At 33.4% G+C, this 17,434-nt stretch overlaps 2 protein-coding genes across 2 annotated transcripts; one reads left to right on the top strand and one right to left on the bottom strand.

Moving 5' to 3' along the window:
• Positions 1–8,036: 8,036 nt before the first annotated feature.
• LOC132645712 (pentatricopeptide repeat-containing protein At2g45350, chloroplastic) lies at positions 8,037–10,261 on the bottom strand. The gene has a single exon (XM_060362862.1). The coding sequence runs from the start codon at positions 10,110–10,112 to the stop codon at positions 8,235–8,237; it is 1,878 nt and encodes a 625-aa protein (XP_060218845.1). The 5' UTR covers positions 10,113–10,261; the 3' UTR covers positions 8,037–8,234.
• A 3,460-nt stretch (positions 10,262–13,721) lies between these two features.
• LOC132644451 (uncharacterized) lies at positions 13,722–14,920 on the top strand. Its single transcript, XM_060361046.1, has 3 exons — positions 13,722–13,890; positions 13,994–14,123; positions 14,383–14,920. The coding sequence occupies exons 1-3, from the start codon at positions 13,831–13,833 to the stop codon at positions 14,886–14,888; spliced, it is 696 nt and encodes a 231-aa protein (XP_060217029.1). The 5' UTR covers positions 13,722–13,830; the 3' UTR covers positions 14,889–14,920.
• Positions 14,921–17,434: the final 2,514 nt, after the last annotated feature.

Here is a 17,434-nt window from a genome sequence, read left to right as displayed (position 1 = left end):
ATAACTAATTGCATAACTCCAACAGCAACCAAACAACTAGTGAGGGTACAGGTTGTTTAGTATGTCTTGTCTACAAGAAGTAAACTAGGAGATCACAAAATTATATGAAATGTGCTTCATAAAACAGTATTTCTACCCCCATCAGTAAGCTCAAAAAGGAAAAAGGGAATGGAAGAAAACAGAAAGAGAACATAATGATACGGAGTATCCTAGGCTATAAATTTTGGACACATATCAATTTGAGCACTTCAAATTGACAAACCTGAATGGTCCAACTTACTCTCCAGAATGTGATGTAACCAAAATCAAGATGGCAAAACAACTTCTTACTCGAGCTAAGATCCAAATTCTTCTAATCCGAACATGTGATCTTCTGACGTTTGATTCCACCGCCAGAAATTCCAAACAAGTAAATAATTTGATAAGTTTTGGCTGGAACCAAACAGGACAATAATGCTCCTCCAATCCCTGGACCAGCATTGCAGCAAGACTTGACTCTTTTCTGTGTCTACACTTACTATTTTAATTATCGTCCAAGCATGCTTGCTTACCTTAGGACAAGGCTGAAGTTCACAAACTTCATCATGTGGTTTTCATTCTTTACAAAAAAGAATGAGGAAATACAGTCAAGACATACCTATAACAAACCATCTTCTATAATATTATCTCACTATAACATCCGAGTTTTCTGTGAGATTGATCTTTCATGTTATATTATATTACTAGACAGTGTATGCCCGCGCACGGGCTCAACATTTTGAATTATAGTGTATCTATGTGTATGTAGTAGTGTTTGGATAGTGATAATATATATATTTTATATTTCTAATAAATATAGATAAGTTTGCATTGTTTTTATACATACATATGTTAGTATATATATATATATATATATATATACACACACACATATACATACTATGTTCAAAACACGATTAATATAACATTATAGTTTGTGCTCCGTATCCAAAACTTTATTATATTAGTGTTTGTTACAAATACAAAGTTGGCAAAAATTTATTAATACTTTTTAAAAGAGAAGAGGAAACTATTTTCCTCTCTTTGAGATAAAACAATAACAATATTTAGGCATCAGTTGATACTTTGAATTTTAATTCGATTAATTTAAAGGTGTAAAATATTCTATTGTTACTATATGTAGATTGGACCTAAATAATACTTATTATTTTTTAATCAAATTTTGATTTGGATAATTCTAATTCAAATTATTAAATTAATTTTACATGTTTAAAACGAAACATAGTAGAAATTTGATTTTCTATTTAAACGAAGAACTACTATTTTTTAATTTTTGGTAAATATTCTTGGCTTAGCTCATTTTACTTATCATGTTGTCTTTTGCACGGTTTTTTAAGGAAACGTCAATTAGAATTATAATTTGACCAATTTACCTTATTAATTATTTGATCTCCATTTAATATTATTTTTTATTTTATGACATTAATCTCTTTTCACATTTATTAGAGTAAGAATAAAAATGAAAAAGTAATTAAATTCTATCTTATTTTAAAATATAAATATTTTAAGTATATTTATTTTGGTAAACATAACAAATAAAAGACATGGCGGAATAGCAAAAATAACAGTTAAATAGCTAGATTAGATCTAAGGCTAATATAAGAAAAGAAAGGAAATTGTATGGTTTGAGTTTGACTACTTAACCTTTTGAAGAAAAGCAATAATATGGAGTCCATGTTTTTTGCTGTACAATAATTTCATTTGTTCCCACTAATGGGTTGATACACATGTGACAATGAATCCACCATTATTGACTTAACGGGGATACTTTGGGAATTACAGGAATATTGTTTGATTTTTTAATATGGGGTCCACTTTTTTTTTTTTTATATTGCTTGATTTTTTTAATATGGGGTCCACTTTTTTTTTTTTCTTTTTACATGAGTTTGGAGATGGTGGGGTACACTTTTTTTCCTTTTTTTTTTTTTTGGTCCATGACTGACGATGAAGCACGGGTTTAACCCATGCTTCTATATAGTAGTATTGTCATGTTGTCTTTTACACGATTTTTTAAGGAAAAGTCAAGTAGAATTATAATTTGATTAATTTACCTTATTAATTAATTATTTGATCTCTATTTAATATTATTTTTTCTTTTATGACATTAATATCTTTTCACATTTATTAGAGTAAGAATAAAAATGAAAAAGTAATTAAATTCTATCTTATTTTAAAATATAAATATTTTAAGTATATTTATTTTAGTAAACATAAACATAACAAATAAATGACATGACAGATAGCAAATACAACAGTTAAATATCTAAATTAGATTTCAGACTAATATAAGAAAAGAAAGGAAATTGTATGGTTTGACTACTTAACCTTTTGAAGAAAAGCAATAATATAGAGTCCATGTTTTTTGCTGTACAATAATTTCATTTGCTCCCACTAGTGGGTTGATACGCATGTGACAATGAATCCACCATTATTGACTTAATGGGGATACTTTGGGAATTACATGAATATTGATTGATTTTTTAATATGGGATCCACTCTTTTTTTTTTTTTTTTTTTTTCACATGAGTTTGGAGATGGTGGGGTACACTTTTTGTTTTTTTAATAGTGCTTGGTGTTTTTAGTATGGGAGCCACCTGATTTATTTATTTTTGGTCCGTGACGACAAGCATGGTGGGGTACACTTTTTTTTTTTTTTTAATATTGCTTGGTGTTTTTAGTATGGAGCCCACCTGATTTTTTTTTTTTTTTTTGGTCCGTGACTGACTAAGAAGCATGGGTTTAACCCATGCTTCAATATAGTAGTAATTTGTGCTCTATAATAACATCTCGCTATAGCAGCCAAAACATATTTGGACAAATGATTAACTGTAGCACATGTTCAGTTTGGATATAACTTATGCACACTGACATTGTAAAATTCATACTATCACTGACTTATTTTTCAGCTTACTTATTCCACTTGTTATTGTACAGCAAAAAACATGGACTCCATATACTATTGTTTTAAGTGACCTAATAGTATAAACATTATTTTGCGCAGTTCTGTGGTAGAATTTAAGCTCGTTCAGTATTTTAAGACAAATAGGTTCTCATGACCAGAGAAGCAACTTTATGTTTTCCCCCACTTTCTACTCTGTGTTGCCTGAGAGTATTTTTTGTCCATGGCAAAGTTGTCATACTTCTCTTGCCCTCCCTACTAATAGCACAGTAGGGATTCCTATTATTCTACAGCATCTAGCTCCTTTAATTAATTGATACTAGTACTATTTTTATTGCTGAAATTGCAGTATGATTTTATGATTTTTTCACAATGTGCTAAAAAAGTTCTTGGATGGAGGAACCTAAGGGTCTAAGAGAATTCAGAGTTAAAGAAGTAATATGACTTTCTCTAGTAGGCTAACTCTAGTTTCATACTCTAATTGATAGCTCGGATTGGACGAATAATTGGCTGCACACGTTCTACCCCCGTGTTGATGTCATTTTGAAAAACCCACTTCAGTGAAAATCAGTGGTGATCCATGACAAACATGTCCCAATTTGTACTGTTGATGGCCTAATTTGAAGAGGACGTGAAATAGTAAAAACTTGGTAGGTTTCCTAGTCGGCTATTCACAAATAGTATCTGATCATTTTATATCCTTAATTTTCACTCTTTCATCCTGTGGTAGTTCAAAACCTGACCTGGGCCAGAGCCAACTGGCTCAAAGCGAGGTCCAGCCCATATCAGCCAAAGCTACGTACCCTGTGCAACGCTCCATTGCAGGGTGATGCGACGAACCTTCAGCAATGTGCCCTCTTACCCTCTGTTTGGATGGTTGTTTTCCGTGGTTCATTAATGTACAATATGTTGTTGTATTGTATTGCACCGTATTAATGAACACAATGTTCGGATAGACTGTATTGTTTGTTGTGATTTAATAACATTTGTATTATTTTGTTTGACTGTATGATACTGTATAATAACTTGTAAGTTTATTAATATATCTTTAACTCTTAATTAGAAATTAATTTATATATATTAATAAAACTCAGATAAAGAATAAAATGGGAACTTTAAAAAATAAGTAGGTAGTGGATGGGGGTGGTGTGAGGTGGGTAGTTGTGGGATGAGAGTGGGGGTAGTGGGTGGTAGGGTGGGGGTGAGTGGTTGTAGGGGTGGGTTTGGGTGGTGGTGAGGGGTAGTGGGTGAGGGTGGTGGAGGGGTAGGTGGTGTGACTTGGGTGTTGTAGGATAAGGGTGGGCGTGAGTTGTTATGGGGTGGGATTGGGTGGTGGTGAGGGGTAGTGGGTTGTGGTTGGCGTGGTGGGGGTGTCACACCCCTTTTTAACCCGGGTTAAATTAGAAGTACGACATATTGATGATTCCTATTTTTTGTTTATTTGTTTTAAGGAGTCGCCACCTAATTATTTATGATGAATTAGGACACCTAAAGTTTATTAAAGTTATTTTCTAAAGTTAGCTCTGTTTAAGGTCTGCGAAACTTAAGATTCTAGGTAAGGGTTCAATTAGTCTAAAGGGAAGGTATTAGGCATCCTTTAAGACCCATTAACAATGGTTAACCGACCGGACTTATGTTATTTAATTAAAGGCTAAATGTAGGTGTAAATATTTAAATATTTAAGAAAATACCTTGTAAGTATTGCTAAAGTTATTTAAAGTGAAACTTGTAGAAAATAATAGTTGCATAAAAGAGTTTAATTACAAATGAACTAAAAGAAACAGGATGTGTAATGTTTATATGTTTTGGAGAAAATGACTAACAAATTTAAAAGAGTTATTTAATAAAGTTTTATAGAAAGGCTATTAGTTCAACGTATATTGTGCGAAGGTTATTTTAAACAAATATGTACTTCAAGTGTTGAACAGAAACTAAAGTGAAAAAGTTATCCGTTGAAACTAATTTGCTTTTATTTCTTAGAATAAGCTAACGTTAGTGTAAGATTTGTGACGTTTTAAACTTCTAAAATAGTAAGCATAAATTATGATTCCCTTAGCCAAAAGATGTAGTCACGCTATTTTGAAAATCAATTACTCAAATAAATGTTATAGATACTATAAATAGTTTTAAAAATAGAAGTGAATGTAATTTGTGCAATTAACTACCCATTACTAAACTAAAACCCTTAATGTTACTAAAGCTTATTTTAATTAACAAGCACAAATGTTAGTCATACAATGCATATTAAATGCACACAACAATAAAAATGGAAGGGTAGATATAATGTAAATGGGCTTGGCCCATTCGGACTGCTGTGATCTGTTTGCAGCTGTTGGGCTTTGGCCCAGTCTTTTTTTTTTTGTGGACTGTTGCGGCTGGACAGAGAGCGGAATCATGTTGGGCTTTTAGCCCAACGCCAAATACGGAAGAAAACGAGTCCCTCGGACTCGTATGCGAAATGATCATGCCTTTTGTTGGTGCAGTGAATGGGGCGTCGAGGTCTCGAATCTACTCTCGAACACGACGAACGATTTCGAAACTCGAATTACCACAACCCAGAAGTTCTTCTTCTCCAGAAATATTCAAAAAGCAGACCTGAATGATTTCTCGAATCTTGTGTTTTGTAGGGGAATTTGTAGATTCCAAATTTTGTCGATGTCCTTATTGATTTCGTCTTTCACTCCGCTTTATAGAGTGAGGAGAGAGGAGCGTATGAGAGAGAGACGATTGGCGTGGGGAACAAAAGGAAGTGGGGAGCAGAGGCATGGGGGAACAGGGGAGTGTGGAGGTGTAGAGAGAGAACGTGAGGGAGAGGAAGAGGAAAGAGAGGAAGAGAAAGGGGAGCGTAGAAAGAGAGAGAAGAGAGAGACGAAGGAGGCGGACCAAGAAGAAAATGAAACCCCAGGGTTTCATTTTTGTTAAAATGGGAGTTGGGCCGGGTCGATAATTCGTTTGGGCTGGACCGGGTCGGGTAGTTGATGTTAGAATTGGGCTGAATTATTTTTGGGTAGGGGAATAATGTGGGCTGATTACTTGGGCTGGTATTGTGGATAATGGACTGGTTGAATTAATTAGAATATGGGCTAATAATTTAGCTGAAAATGTTGATCCTCTATTTAATTATTTTTGGGCTTCTAATTTAATAACTAGTACAATATATACTATGTGAAGATAATTAATAATTAATATGTAAATAAGGATTTAACAAAATGTTGTCTTGTAATTAATTTAACGAGTCCACCCGAAAATGAAACGATGACGAACCATTTAAAATTTGTGATAAAGTAATGCTCGTAATGTTAAAAATAAAAGTAGTGATATTAATAGTAGCAGCAATAAAATATTGTGAAAAATAAAGTATTTAGCTCGTCAGTAAATTTAGACGCCCGAATGAATACAATTAAATAAGGAGGGACAAAATTGGGTGTCAACAGGGGGTGGGTGGCAGGGGAGTGGGTTGGGGTGGGGGTGAGTGGTAGGGTAGGGTGGGGGTGAGGTGGGGCAGATGGTGGAGGGTGGGGTATAATAGAGAAATGAAATACGTAACCACAAAAAAATCACCAAATCCGTGATTTTCAAAATTGAGACTTTTTATGGTTATATAATCATGGAATGAACCACGGGTTTACAATACCATACCACATAATTTTAAGAACAATAGAAACAAACATGGTTTCGTAGAAAACCATACATTAATGAACCACGAGAAATCACCATCCAAACAGGGGGTTACTGAGTGAACCCACAATGTCCACCTTCCGAGATATTCACAACCACCTCCAAGAATCAATCATCGTGACCTTGAAATAGAGCTAGAACTGCTAATTAGGATAAATGAGCTAACTGTGGATATGATGCTGGAAATAGATCGATTTTATATCAGCCTTCAATTTCAATTAGCAAAAGCAATGTCTCCTCCTTCTATAATATGGATTCTAGACATTCATGTTCTGTCCATGAATGAGTGGAATGGCTTATTTCCAACTCCCAAGACTCTTAACCGCACGTCTTAGGTGGACCATTAGGGCTGGTCTCTCTACTATAGGAAGGACCCTAATCCACTACCAATGACAATCTTCAACTTTGAATCAACTATTACTCACTTAGTTACTGAATCCCACTGGATCACTCTCCCTGTTCCCTTTACTATAAACACTTGCTATTTTGAAGCTCTTATCTGGTATTGGCTGCTTGGACGCACAAACTATAATAATCTAGCTCAGCGATGCCTCAAACAAGTACAATAACAGTAGCCCCGTTTGGACATGGTTTGAAACTATAGTTTGAAATCATGTTTGGACATGCATTTTGGATATTTTAAGGAGTATTTTTTCTTATAGATATAAAAACCTCACAAGTTGTGAAAACTATCAAAACATTCTCAATTCGTTTACAATCTTACCAAATGAGGAAGTCACAGTTCATAACAAAATTAATACACTAATTCATAACAACCGGCTCAAAATTAATACTAGAAGACCTTTCTAAAAATACAACATCAATTGATCAAATTTTAGTTCAATAAATAAAATTAAACTATAGGTCTTTTTTTACAAAATTAAAAGGTTGGTAGACATAAATAAAATTTGGTGGAAGTTAATAAAATTGGTAAATGATTGATGGGGTAATTGTTAAAAATATCTGTCAACTTATGGGTCTTTTTTTACAAAATATAAACTTATGGGTTAAATTTTATATTTAAAAAGTTGAAACCATAGTTTCAAACTATGGTTCCAAATGTATGTCCAAACACTGATTTGAAACCATGGTCTCAAACCATGGGATGGCCAAACGCCTACTAAGCCTCAATTCCAAAATTCTCACTTACCATGTTACTCTATGTAAACTTATCTCAGGTCAATATTATACAACATAAAAAAAAAAATTAAAAAAATACTAGAAGTCCTTGCATTTACATTTTCTTTATTACTATGTTACAATCTTATTTTTAATGATGTCAATGCCTATCCCATTAACGGGTGGAATTTAACATCCACATATTCTTGGACCTTGAGGTAGTTAGGTGTGGCATGGGGGATTCAAGATGTGGTACTCTATGAATTGTGAAGGAGGTAAAAGAGTGTTTAACTGCATGCAGTTATATTTTGAACTTCTCTTATTAGACACATTGACTTAAATTTACAAGTTGCAGGATTGTCTTTCCTGGTACTTTGCTAATTACAGAGGAACAGCTTAAAATAATTCCCTGTCCTGAGCTAGAAAATGCAAATGACTAGTTAAAATTGGCTTCATGAATGGAGGTAAACTCCTCGACCACAAAGGAGAGACCTCACAGCTATACACAAACCATCTGTAATGTGGAATAGATCTCTTCAACTTGATCATGGGATTTGTCTCCCACAGAGAACTCGTGGACAATTCCTTGGAGCTCAATCCTACTGCTTCCAACAATTTTCTTCAGGTCTCTTTCTTTCATTATTGTCCGAACCCTTCTCACATAGTCCCACTTACCAAATTGAGCAAATACGTTAGACAAAAGCACATAGGAACTTGAATTATGAGAATTTAGTTCAACTAAATGCTTATCCATTGGGTCTCCAATGTGGACGTTTTCTTGATTCCTGCATGAACTTAGCAACGTTCGCCAAACTACATCATTAGGACAGATTGGCATTTCATCGACAAATTTTATGGCCTCCTCCATATACCCTGCTCGGCTAAGGATGTCAACCATGCATCCATAATGCTGGAGTTTAGGTTCCATATGATGTGCCCTTCTCATGATTTCGAAACAGATCATGCCTTCCTTCACCAGTCCAGAATGACCACAAGCATTCAAAACCGTTATAAATGTGATATCATCTATATCTAATGAAAATCTTTCCATCTCCATGAACATTTGAAAAGCTAGGTCCCCAAAGCCATGAATGGCTAACCCACCAATCATAGCATTCCAATGATCAACGGTTTTTTCTTCGATTTCTCTGAACACGCCCATTGCACTATCTATATTGCCACATTTTGCATACATGCCTATCAAAGCGACACCAAGCTTTCCAGAAACAAGAAACCCATTCTCCTCTATATAACAGTGTAGTCCAATCCCATCATCAATGTAACCTAACTCTGCCACTGCAGAAAGCGCAATCAACACGGTGGTACTATCAGGAGCCAAACTACTCCCTCTTAACATATCATGAAACACTTTTAACGCTTCAACGCAGTGACCATTCTTTACATACCCAGCCATAATAGAATTGCAAGAAATCACATCCCTTTCAGGCATGTCATCAAAAAAACGTCTTGCGATATCAATCTTACCAATTTTTGCATACCCATCTACCATTATAGCCCAACTAACAACATCTTTCTTCGGTATCATGTCAAACAAAGCATTACCCTTTTCAAAATTTCCACTTTTAACACAACAATAAAGCATCAAATTCCAAGAAACCAAATCCCTTTCGGGCATTTTATCAAACAAATCCCAAACAACGTCAAACCCTTGATCCAATTTCACATAACCAGTAAGCATAGCATTCCAAGAAACCAAATTCCTCATCTCCATTGGCATAAAATCAAACAAACTACAAGCAACATCAAGCATTCCACATTTCACATACCCATCAATCATAGTATTATACGAAACGGAGTCTCTCATAGACATTCTATCAAACACCTGGTGACCATACTCAACATACCCGCACCTTACATACATAGAAATCAAACAATTTTGCAAAAATACATCAGCCCCAAATCCTAATTTTCTCAACAGTCCATGAACTTGCATTCCATGCTTAACAAAACCCATTTTTGAACATGCTTTCAACACTATAGATAAAGAATACTCATCCACAAAAACACCATTTTTAAGCATTAAACAGAACACTTCAAAAGCCTTATAAGGGTCATTTCCATGTGAAAAAGACTTCATTATTACATTCCAAAGAAATGGGTCTTGTTGGTTTCGCTTTGAACAACAGAAATTATCAGAAAAGAATAGAAAACGAGCAAATTCAATGATGGGTGTGTAAGGGGAAGAAGAGAATTTCAAGATAAGTTTTGTGGTCAAAAATGGATTTTTCATTAGTCTTGTGGTTATTAATCGGGCATGAAGTTGATCAATGTCCACTTGTGTTTTGCATTTTTGTGAGAAAGTAAGTGTTGGGTGTGTTAAGTTCCATGTTTGGTTTGAATTTGCTACAAGAAGCATCAGTTTTGGTGCTTTGTTCTCAAGCTATGTACAAAGAGTGAGTGTTCGTTAATCTTCTTTAACGGCCAATATAACGAACGGTTAAGAGGATTGATTTTTGTTGGCAATTGGGCTATAACTGATGCTGGCCCATAAAAATATCTGGCGTAAGGCTTTTTGGTTGAAATGACATAAGATTTGGAATCACTTGATAATTTTGCTTGCGGCTTAATACAAGAAGAAATTGCACGGTTTGTCCTTCAAATGGCCTTAATTTTTGCAGTTCTAAATTGAACTTACGGCTGGTAGGGCAAGTGCGGAACATAGCTTATGAAATATTATGATGCGAAAATATAAAATTATGTCTGTTATTTACTTGAGGGACAAAAATTAAAGACCAACACAAAATAGAGACAAAGTGCAAATAACCCTTAATATAATAAAATCCCATGAATTGTACACCATTTTCCCTTTTACGCATCTTAAAAAGCAGGGAACAGATCTAACCTTATAAAGTTAAAAATTCACTATATATATAAATTTGATTGTGAACCTAACTATTATTATATATTAACTTGAATTTATTGTCGAAATTATAAACTTTAAATCATGGATCCGCCTATATGAATAAAACATCGAACATCATTTCCCACAATTTTTACGTAACTTACATGAACATGTTCTCGAATATATAACTCAAGATTTGATAATTAAGCTGCAGCTTGCCAAAACCTTAATTATCAGGTAAGGAAAGGAGGTTTAATTAAAAAACCTAGTATGTGTCACAAAACCATTCACCCGTTTTTTGATACCTTTTTAAATTAAAACAAAGAAGAAAAGAGATGGTATGGTTGGCAGGGGGGTCGGATTGATCAACCAAAAATAATATTCATACGCTTTAGATACTTTGTTTTTCTTTTTCTTTGGTAAATTGTGATTTTCGGGTCAGTTTGGAAAATGTACACATCGACTATTCACCGAACAGCTGTTATCTTCCGCACAAATTTTAGATATATGCTCTCTAATTACAGCTTAGATAAATGGGCAGAAATAGCCTACTAATTTTTATGTTACTCTTTGCTGGAATTTGAACCCTAGTAATCTTCATTGTTTAATTAGATTTCAATAATTATTAATAATATTTCGCACTAGATTTTGATAATTATCAATAAGATTTATGTTATATACATTGATAAATGATATTATAAAGACTTTTTATACTATCACTATCTAACAGCTTAAATATTTATTTCATTGTGGATGGTATTTCAGCTCTTATTATCACTAATATTCCTCCACGCTAGCTATAATTTAAGGGCTAGTTTGGTATGAGGGATAAGGATAAATAATCTCGTGATTCTATTTGAGATGAGTTTATCCCATGTTTGGTTGGGATAAAGTCGCGGTATAACTAATTCCGGGATAGTAATGTTATTTTTCCCCTATGGGAAGGTGGAATAACTAATCCTAGGATAAGTTATCCTGGAATAACTTGTTTCCAACCAAACGACCCCTAACAGAAGTTTTGAGACGAACGAATGATGTAACAAGCTTAATTCATGAAGTTACCGCTAAAGTTTTGATTATTAATGGATTGAGCAACTTATATAGTTTGTGCATATAATTGTCGGGAATAAAACATAAATAATTGATGAGCATCATTCATCATCTAGGCCGCCATGATAAGTTATCACATCTTCCTAATTTTTGTTTATTTATTTATTTTTAGATCTTAATATACGGTAAGGTCTACGCTGAACTCTGTACGGCCCTAGTGGATTTTGATTAGATAAATTAATTGGTAGACCTTATATAAAAATTTAACATAATTATCTGATTTGACTATTTAGATTTATAGAGTAGGAGAAGAATTGAGGGGCTAAATGTAGTTTTGTAAGCAACTAGTTGGGAAAAGAAATCTAAAAAGGGAACATCCTGTTATAAAATAATAAAGCAAGTAAGAATAATATTGTAGAGAAAAAGAAAAGAAAGGAGAATTCTTATTTCTCTTGTTAGAGATTCTATACAATGAAGAGAACATCTCTATTTATAGGAGAAAGTTAACTTGGTGTCAAAGTCACAAACCCTAAAGTATCTCCTAAAAATAGACATTCATAATTAAATAATATTTATAACACATCCACTTTTATTTAGTAGTTATCACACTCCAACTAATTACAACTGGAGAAGTTGACTCAACGATGCATCACTTCCATGCGTATTTCCTTTATACTATAATTCAAATTCTTAACAATTTTTTTTTTAAAAGTATTAATTTAACCAACCATGCCTATCCACGTAAATGTGCGTATTTTGTCGATTAGCTAGCATAAATTACATGTCTTACATTAGGTTCATGCACATATATAACAAGCTAATTAGCTAGATGCTTCAGAAAAGTACGCCGTAGTTTATAAAGGTTGTTGGCTTGTGTGTTATATCTCAATATCAACACCCAAATTATATAATGTCGTACCAAATGATAAAATAGAGTTTAAAAAACAAAGAATGATATCTAGGAGATGGATCTGTTGAGTCCGGAGCCTAAAGGGTATAAAAATACACGGTATTTATCAAAAGGGGATGACCAAAAATTTATATACCAAAAGGGGTATATCGTGGATCAGCCCACGATATACCCCAAAAAAATTTTGCGGCTGTCAACAAAAATTAAAAAAAAAAAAAAAATTTAAACGTATAACGTGGACTGATCCACATTATACAATATATTTTGTATAACGTGGATCAGTCCACGTTTTACCTCTAAAGTTTTTTTTTTTTTTCGAGCACTAAAAAAAAAATTTGGTAAACTTTTTTTTTTTTTTGCAACACTTAGTGTGTTTTTTCATACTTTGACCAATGATTAGTCGTGTGTGAAGACTCCGAAACGTCAATATTTTATATAGAACCTGATATTTTTTTCTGCGTACAATAATGTAGGCTCAATACATCAAGGATACGTAGACGTTCGGATAGTCATTTTAGGGGTTGAAAAGGTGCCCGAAATAAGTTTTGTTTGAAAAAACTTAGTGTTTGACTGTAAGGTTATTTTAATCAACTTTATATATCGAGAAAATTAGTCAGCTTTATTTTCAAAAATTGAAACCGCAGAAGTGAAATTGACATTCACAGCTACATTACCCCGGGAGTTTTACGTTGAAATCTATTGCGTATCATCATCTTATAAGTAAATAAAACTGAAAATTTTACGCCAATTTGGGGGAAAATCGAAATTGAATGGGATAAAAGGCGTTTTTTTTTTTTTTAATTTTTGTTATACGTTTAAATTTTTATTTTTTTTAATTTTTGTTGACAGCCGCAAAAAAAATTTGGGGTATATCGTGGGCTGATCCACGATATACCCCTTTTGGTATATAAATTTTTGATCATCCCTTTTGGTAAATACTGTGTATTTTTATACCCTTTAGGCTCCGTGTTCTGGATCTGTTGCTCATAACTAAAATTAATAGGAGTACTAAGTTTAAATTATCTGTAGGTAGAAAAAGACAGTTTTAAAAATTAGAAAAACCTCATTGACTAGCTTAGCTACTAAGGCAGGTTTGGTGTTGTGGATACAAAATACCAACGGTTTTCAAGAAACAAACTATGTATGTAATTTATATATAATAGCAACCAAACACCTCTTGTACAAGATAATTAATCCACCATTTAATTTCTTTCATGTACTGAAAGGAAAACATCCTCCTTAAAAGAAGAAGACGAAGAAGAAGTAGTAGAGATGACATTAGTTTGGTCTCCAGAAACAGCTTCTAAAGCTTATCTTGACACCATACAAATAGTAAGCAAAAACAGTTTACTTCTATTAATTTGTCTATATATCTATATACGTGCCTTCTATTCTTTTTTCCTTCAATTGATTAATTGGACTCATATGCATGCAGTGTGGAATATCAAGTAAAACAACTGCTGCGGAATTTTTATCAGCCATAGCTGCAGGATATAACGCAAAATTAATAGTTGAAGTACGGAGGAAACAAGAAAGTGGCAACGCAAATATCCCCACAAGCACAGGTATTAAATTGTGTGATCACTTTTATCTTTAAAGTTATATAACTGTTAAATAGAACACACTTAATCTCATTTAATTTTTTGTAATATTAACGGGTGACACTGATAATTAAATCGAGAGCTTTGCATGCTGTGGTACCATGTTACAGTAATTAAATCGTATAATCACCTCATCCAAAAGCTTAAAATTACTGTTAATTGAGAGATCATATGCATCTTTTTATTAATTAGGTACTTAAGTACTGTATGTCTTTTACGACAGGCCTGGCCATCGCGGCGAAACACACACATGGGAGGCATGTATGTGTCGTACCGGATGAAGCATCAAGAGTAGAATACGTCAGCACCATGCACAAGTTATTGGCTGACGTGTCCTTGCCGGAAGTCGTGGTGGGAGAGGTGGAGGAGGTAATGAGAAAAAAGCTGATCAATAGGGTTGATTTTCTGATTGTTGATGGTGGGAAAAAAGACTTTGCCAGAGCTTTAAGTAGTGTTAAATTGAGTCAACATGGAGCAATTTTGGTATGTAAAAGTGAAAGCAAAATGAATAATATAAGTGTAAGCAGTAGGTTCAGCTGGAAAGGGGTGCTGGATGACAAAGTAAATGTTGTGAGAGCAATAACACTTCCATTTGGAAATTATGGATTAGAGATTGCTTATATAGCAAGCAGTAATTATGATGGAAGTCTGAAGTCCAGAAAAAATCCAAAGCATTGGATTAGGCATGTTGATCAAGACTCAGGTGAAGAACATGTGTTCCGACGATGAATATACAAATGTCAAATCTTGTTTAATGTATATGTACATATATACTAATTATCGAATCCGCATTCTGTGTTACTTCTTTATATTTTAAATTCTTTTAGAGAAAATTCTGGCTCAAGAGGAAGATGCAAATTCAATTACCATTTCCTCTTTCTCTGTATATACAGGAGGATATAAATAGTATTTGCATTAATTTCTGCATAGAGTCGTAATTAGCTTTTCTGGTGATGGGTGTCGTTAATCTAGGAAACGATTCTTGTGTTGTCACTCGTCATGTACTCGTGTACTTTTGTATAGACCTGGCCTTAAAAGAATGAAGAAGAAAAGAGACACCTTAGTTTTGCTATATACGTACTTCATTTTGGTATATGCTCATATATACTCCATTCATGTGTTGTCAATTCGCGTGTTATCATGTACTTGATGCAATTTAGGAAGACACCTTCACTTTGCTATATACTCATATATTCATTCCCGCTCGTGATTGAATTTACAAAGATTTCACCCACAAATTGATACCATTAATTGCACGGTTGGTAACGTCGGCCCATTAACTTTACAATTTTCCAACTAATTAAATATCTCATGCTAGTTAAAACACGTGTTTTTATGCACTTATATGAGGTTTTCCAACTAAATATAATAGACGATTTTTTTAAGAAAAAAAAATCAATATAATTCTCATATATATTCTACGAGAAAAGAGCATCTATTTTTTCTTTCTTTCTAATACTTCTCAGTGTAGATTGAGTTCACGTTCATAAAGGAGAAAAAAAGGCAAAATGCCAAATTACTAGAAGAGTACTATGGTCTATGCGTATATCTATGACAAAAAAAATTCGTGGATGGAAGGGACAAACTCAATGGTTTCTTCAACTGAAAAATTGTTAAAAATGAAAGCATTTCGATCATATTGAGAGTGATAGAGTACAAGGGACAAATGCCGCCTTAAACCCCTTAGGAATAATAAGTACCAACTTGGTTTTCATGATTAATTAAATTAAACCATTCTTGCCACATTTTGGATTAAGCTCTACGGCTCTACCTGACTAGATTGACTATGTACTAGATTACCCCCATTCTTGATCAGTCGTAATTGATTGATGGAAATAAAAAAAATTAATCGTGATTTAATTAAACGTTTCTAGTTTATCGAACCAAGTATCTAAAACATAAAGAGAAAAGATGAGAGTTATGTAACTAATAAAATAATTGAAAAAAATATGTTAAATAGTAAATGACGAAGAGTCAAAACCTCCTTAACAAATCGATCAGTACGGCCTTTTGCTGATAAATTCAAATCAAACAGTAAAATAATTATAAATGGTGGAAATTAACTATTACTTAAGAGCTGTACAAAATCAACATATCTACATTTGACCCAACTAGTAGTTGAGGGTAAATATGTATTGTCTCGTATAGTTCAGTGACAAATTTGACTCTTTGCCCATAAATTAATTGTCCCGTATTTTAATTTAACATACCAGCCAGCATATATGGCCCTAATTAAATAGGACGTACAGCTCATTTAAAAAAAAAGAAAAAAAGGACAGCTCCTGTACCTTCTTAGTTAAATTAAATTAAACATGAAGAAGTGATGCAGCACAAAATATAAGGAGGATGTTATATTCTGATTATGAAAATAAAAAGGTGATGTAGCACTCTCAATTTAATTTATATGAATATGTTCTCAATCCATCACTAGATTTGATAAGTTAAGCTACAGCTTGCCAGTCTTATCAGGTAGGAACCAGTAATAACTAATATGTTGTCATACTTTTATTTAAGTTACAACTTGCACGGAAATTCATAATTTTGGAAGGCTTAATGCATATGCGGCCCCCTAAACTCGCTCCTTTTTCCTATTTTGGTATCTCAACTGAGTATTATTTCTATTGAATCTTTGAACTTGTCCTCAAATGTGTCTATTAAACCCCTTAAATTTGATTTTTATTAGAAGCAGAAATTAAATTGGAAAAATGAAGGTAGAGTAATATTTTAGACATGTGGTAAGCTATTCTTTAGGTCATGGATGTGTCGATTCTACTCTTCCACTACCAACTTAATTAATAGCTACTCTTTTTCCTCCTCTCAATTGATGCTAATCTTAATTAAAAGATAACATAATTAAATTAGACTATATATTAGCATGTTGCTACATTAAAGATGGAATAATATGTAAGTCTGATTGTGTTTGATAGACACAATTAAGGACAAGTTCAGAGGTTCAATTGGAACAACACTTAGTTGAGGTGGAAAATGGAAAAAAAAAGGGGGGGGGGGGGGGGGGGGGGGAGGGGCAAGTTTAGGGGGCGGCATATGCATTAAGCCATTTTGGAACATGTTCCAAATAAAAGAAGTAAAATGATACTCACTCTGTCCCAAAAAAATTATCTTACTTTCTTATTAGTTTGTCATAAAAAGATTGACACATTTCTATATTTCAAAACAATTTAATTTTATGAAATGATTTACATGCATACAAATATCTAAAGGTTGTTTTGGACCACGCATTTCAAAAGTCTTTATTTTATTTTTTAAACTCTACG

This window comes from Lycium barbarum, chromosome 6 (assembly GCF_019175385.1).
Source record: "Lycium barbarum isolate Lr01 chromosome 6, ASM1917538v2, whole genome shotgun sequence".
Classification (NCBI taxonomy): domain Eukaryota; kingdom Viridiplantae; phylum Streptophyta; class Magnoliopsida; order Solanales; family Solanaceae; genus Lycium; species Lycium barbarum.
Note: the sequence above shows the minus strand (reverse complement) of the source record. Positions and strands in the feature narration are given on the sequence as shown.

Bases quoted from the DNA above. Each gene is read 5' to 3' on its own strand.
- LOC132644451 (XM_060361046.1), top strand. From the start codon at position 13,831: ATGACATTAGTTTGGTCTCCAGAAACAGCTTCTAAAGCTTATCTTGAC. The intron at 13,891-13,993 runs GTAAGCAAAAAC...ATATGCATGCAG, and splicing joins ATCTTGACACCATACAAATA to TGTGGAATATCAAGTAAAAC. The intron at 14,124-14,382 runs GTATTAAATTGT...CTTTTACGACAG, and splicing joins AAATATCCCCACAAGCACAG to GCCTGGCCATCGCGGCGAAA.
- LOC132645712 (XM_060362862.1), bottom strand. From the start codon at position 10,112: ATGCTTCTTGTAGCAAATTCAAACCAAACATGGAACTTAACACACCCA.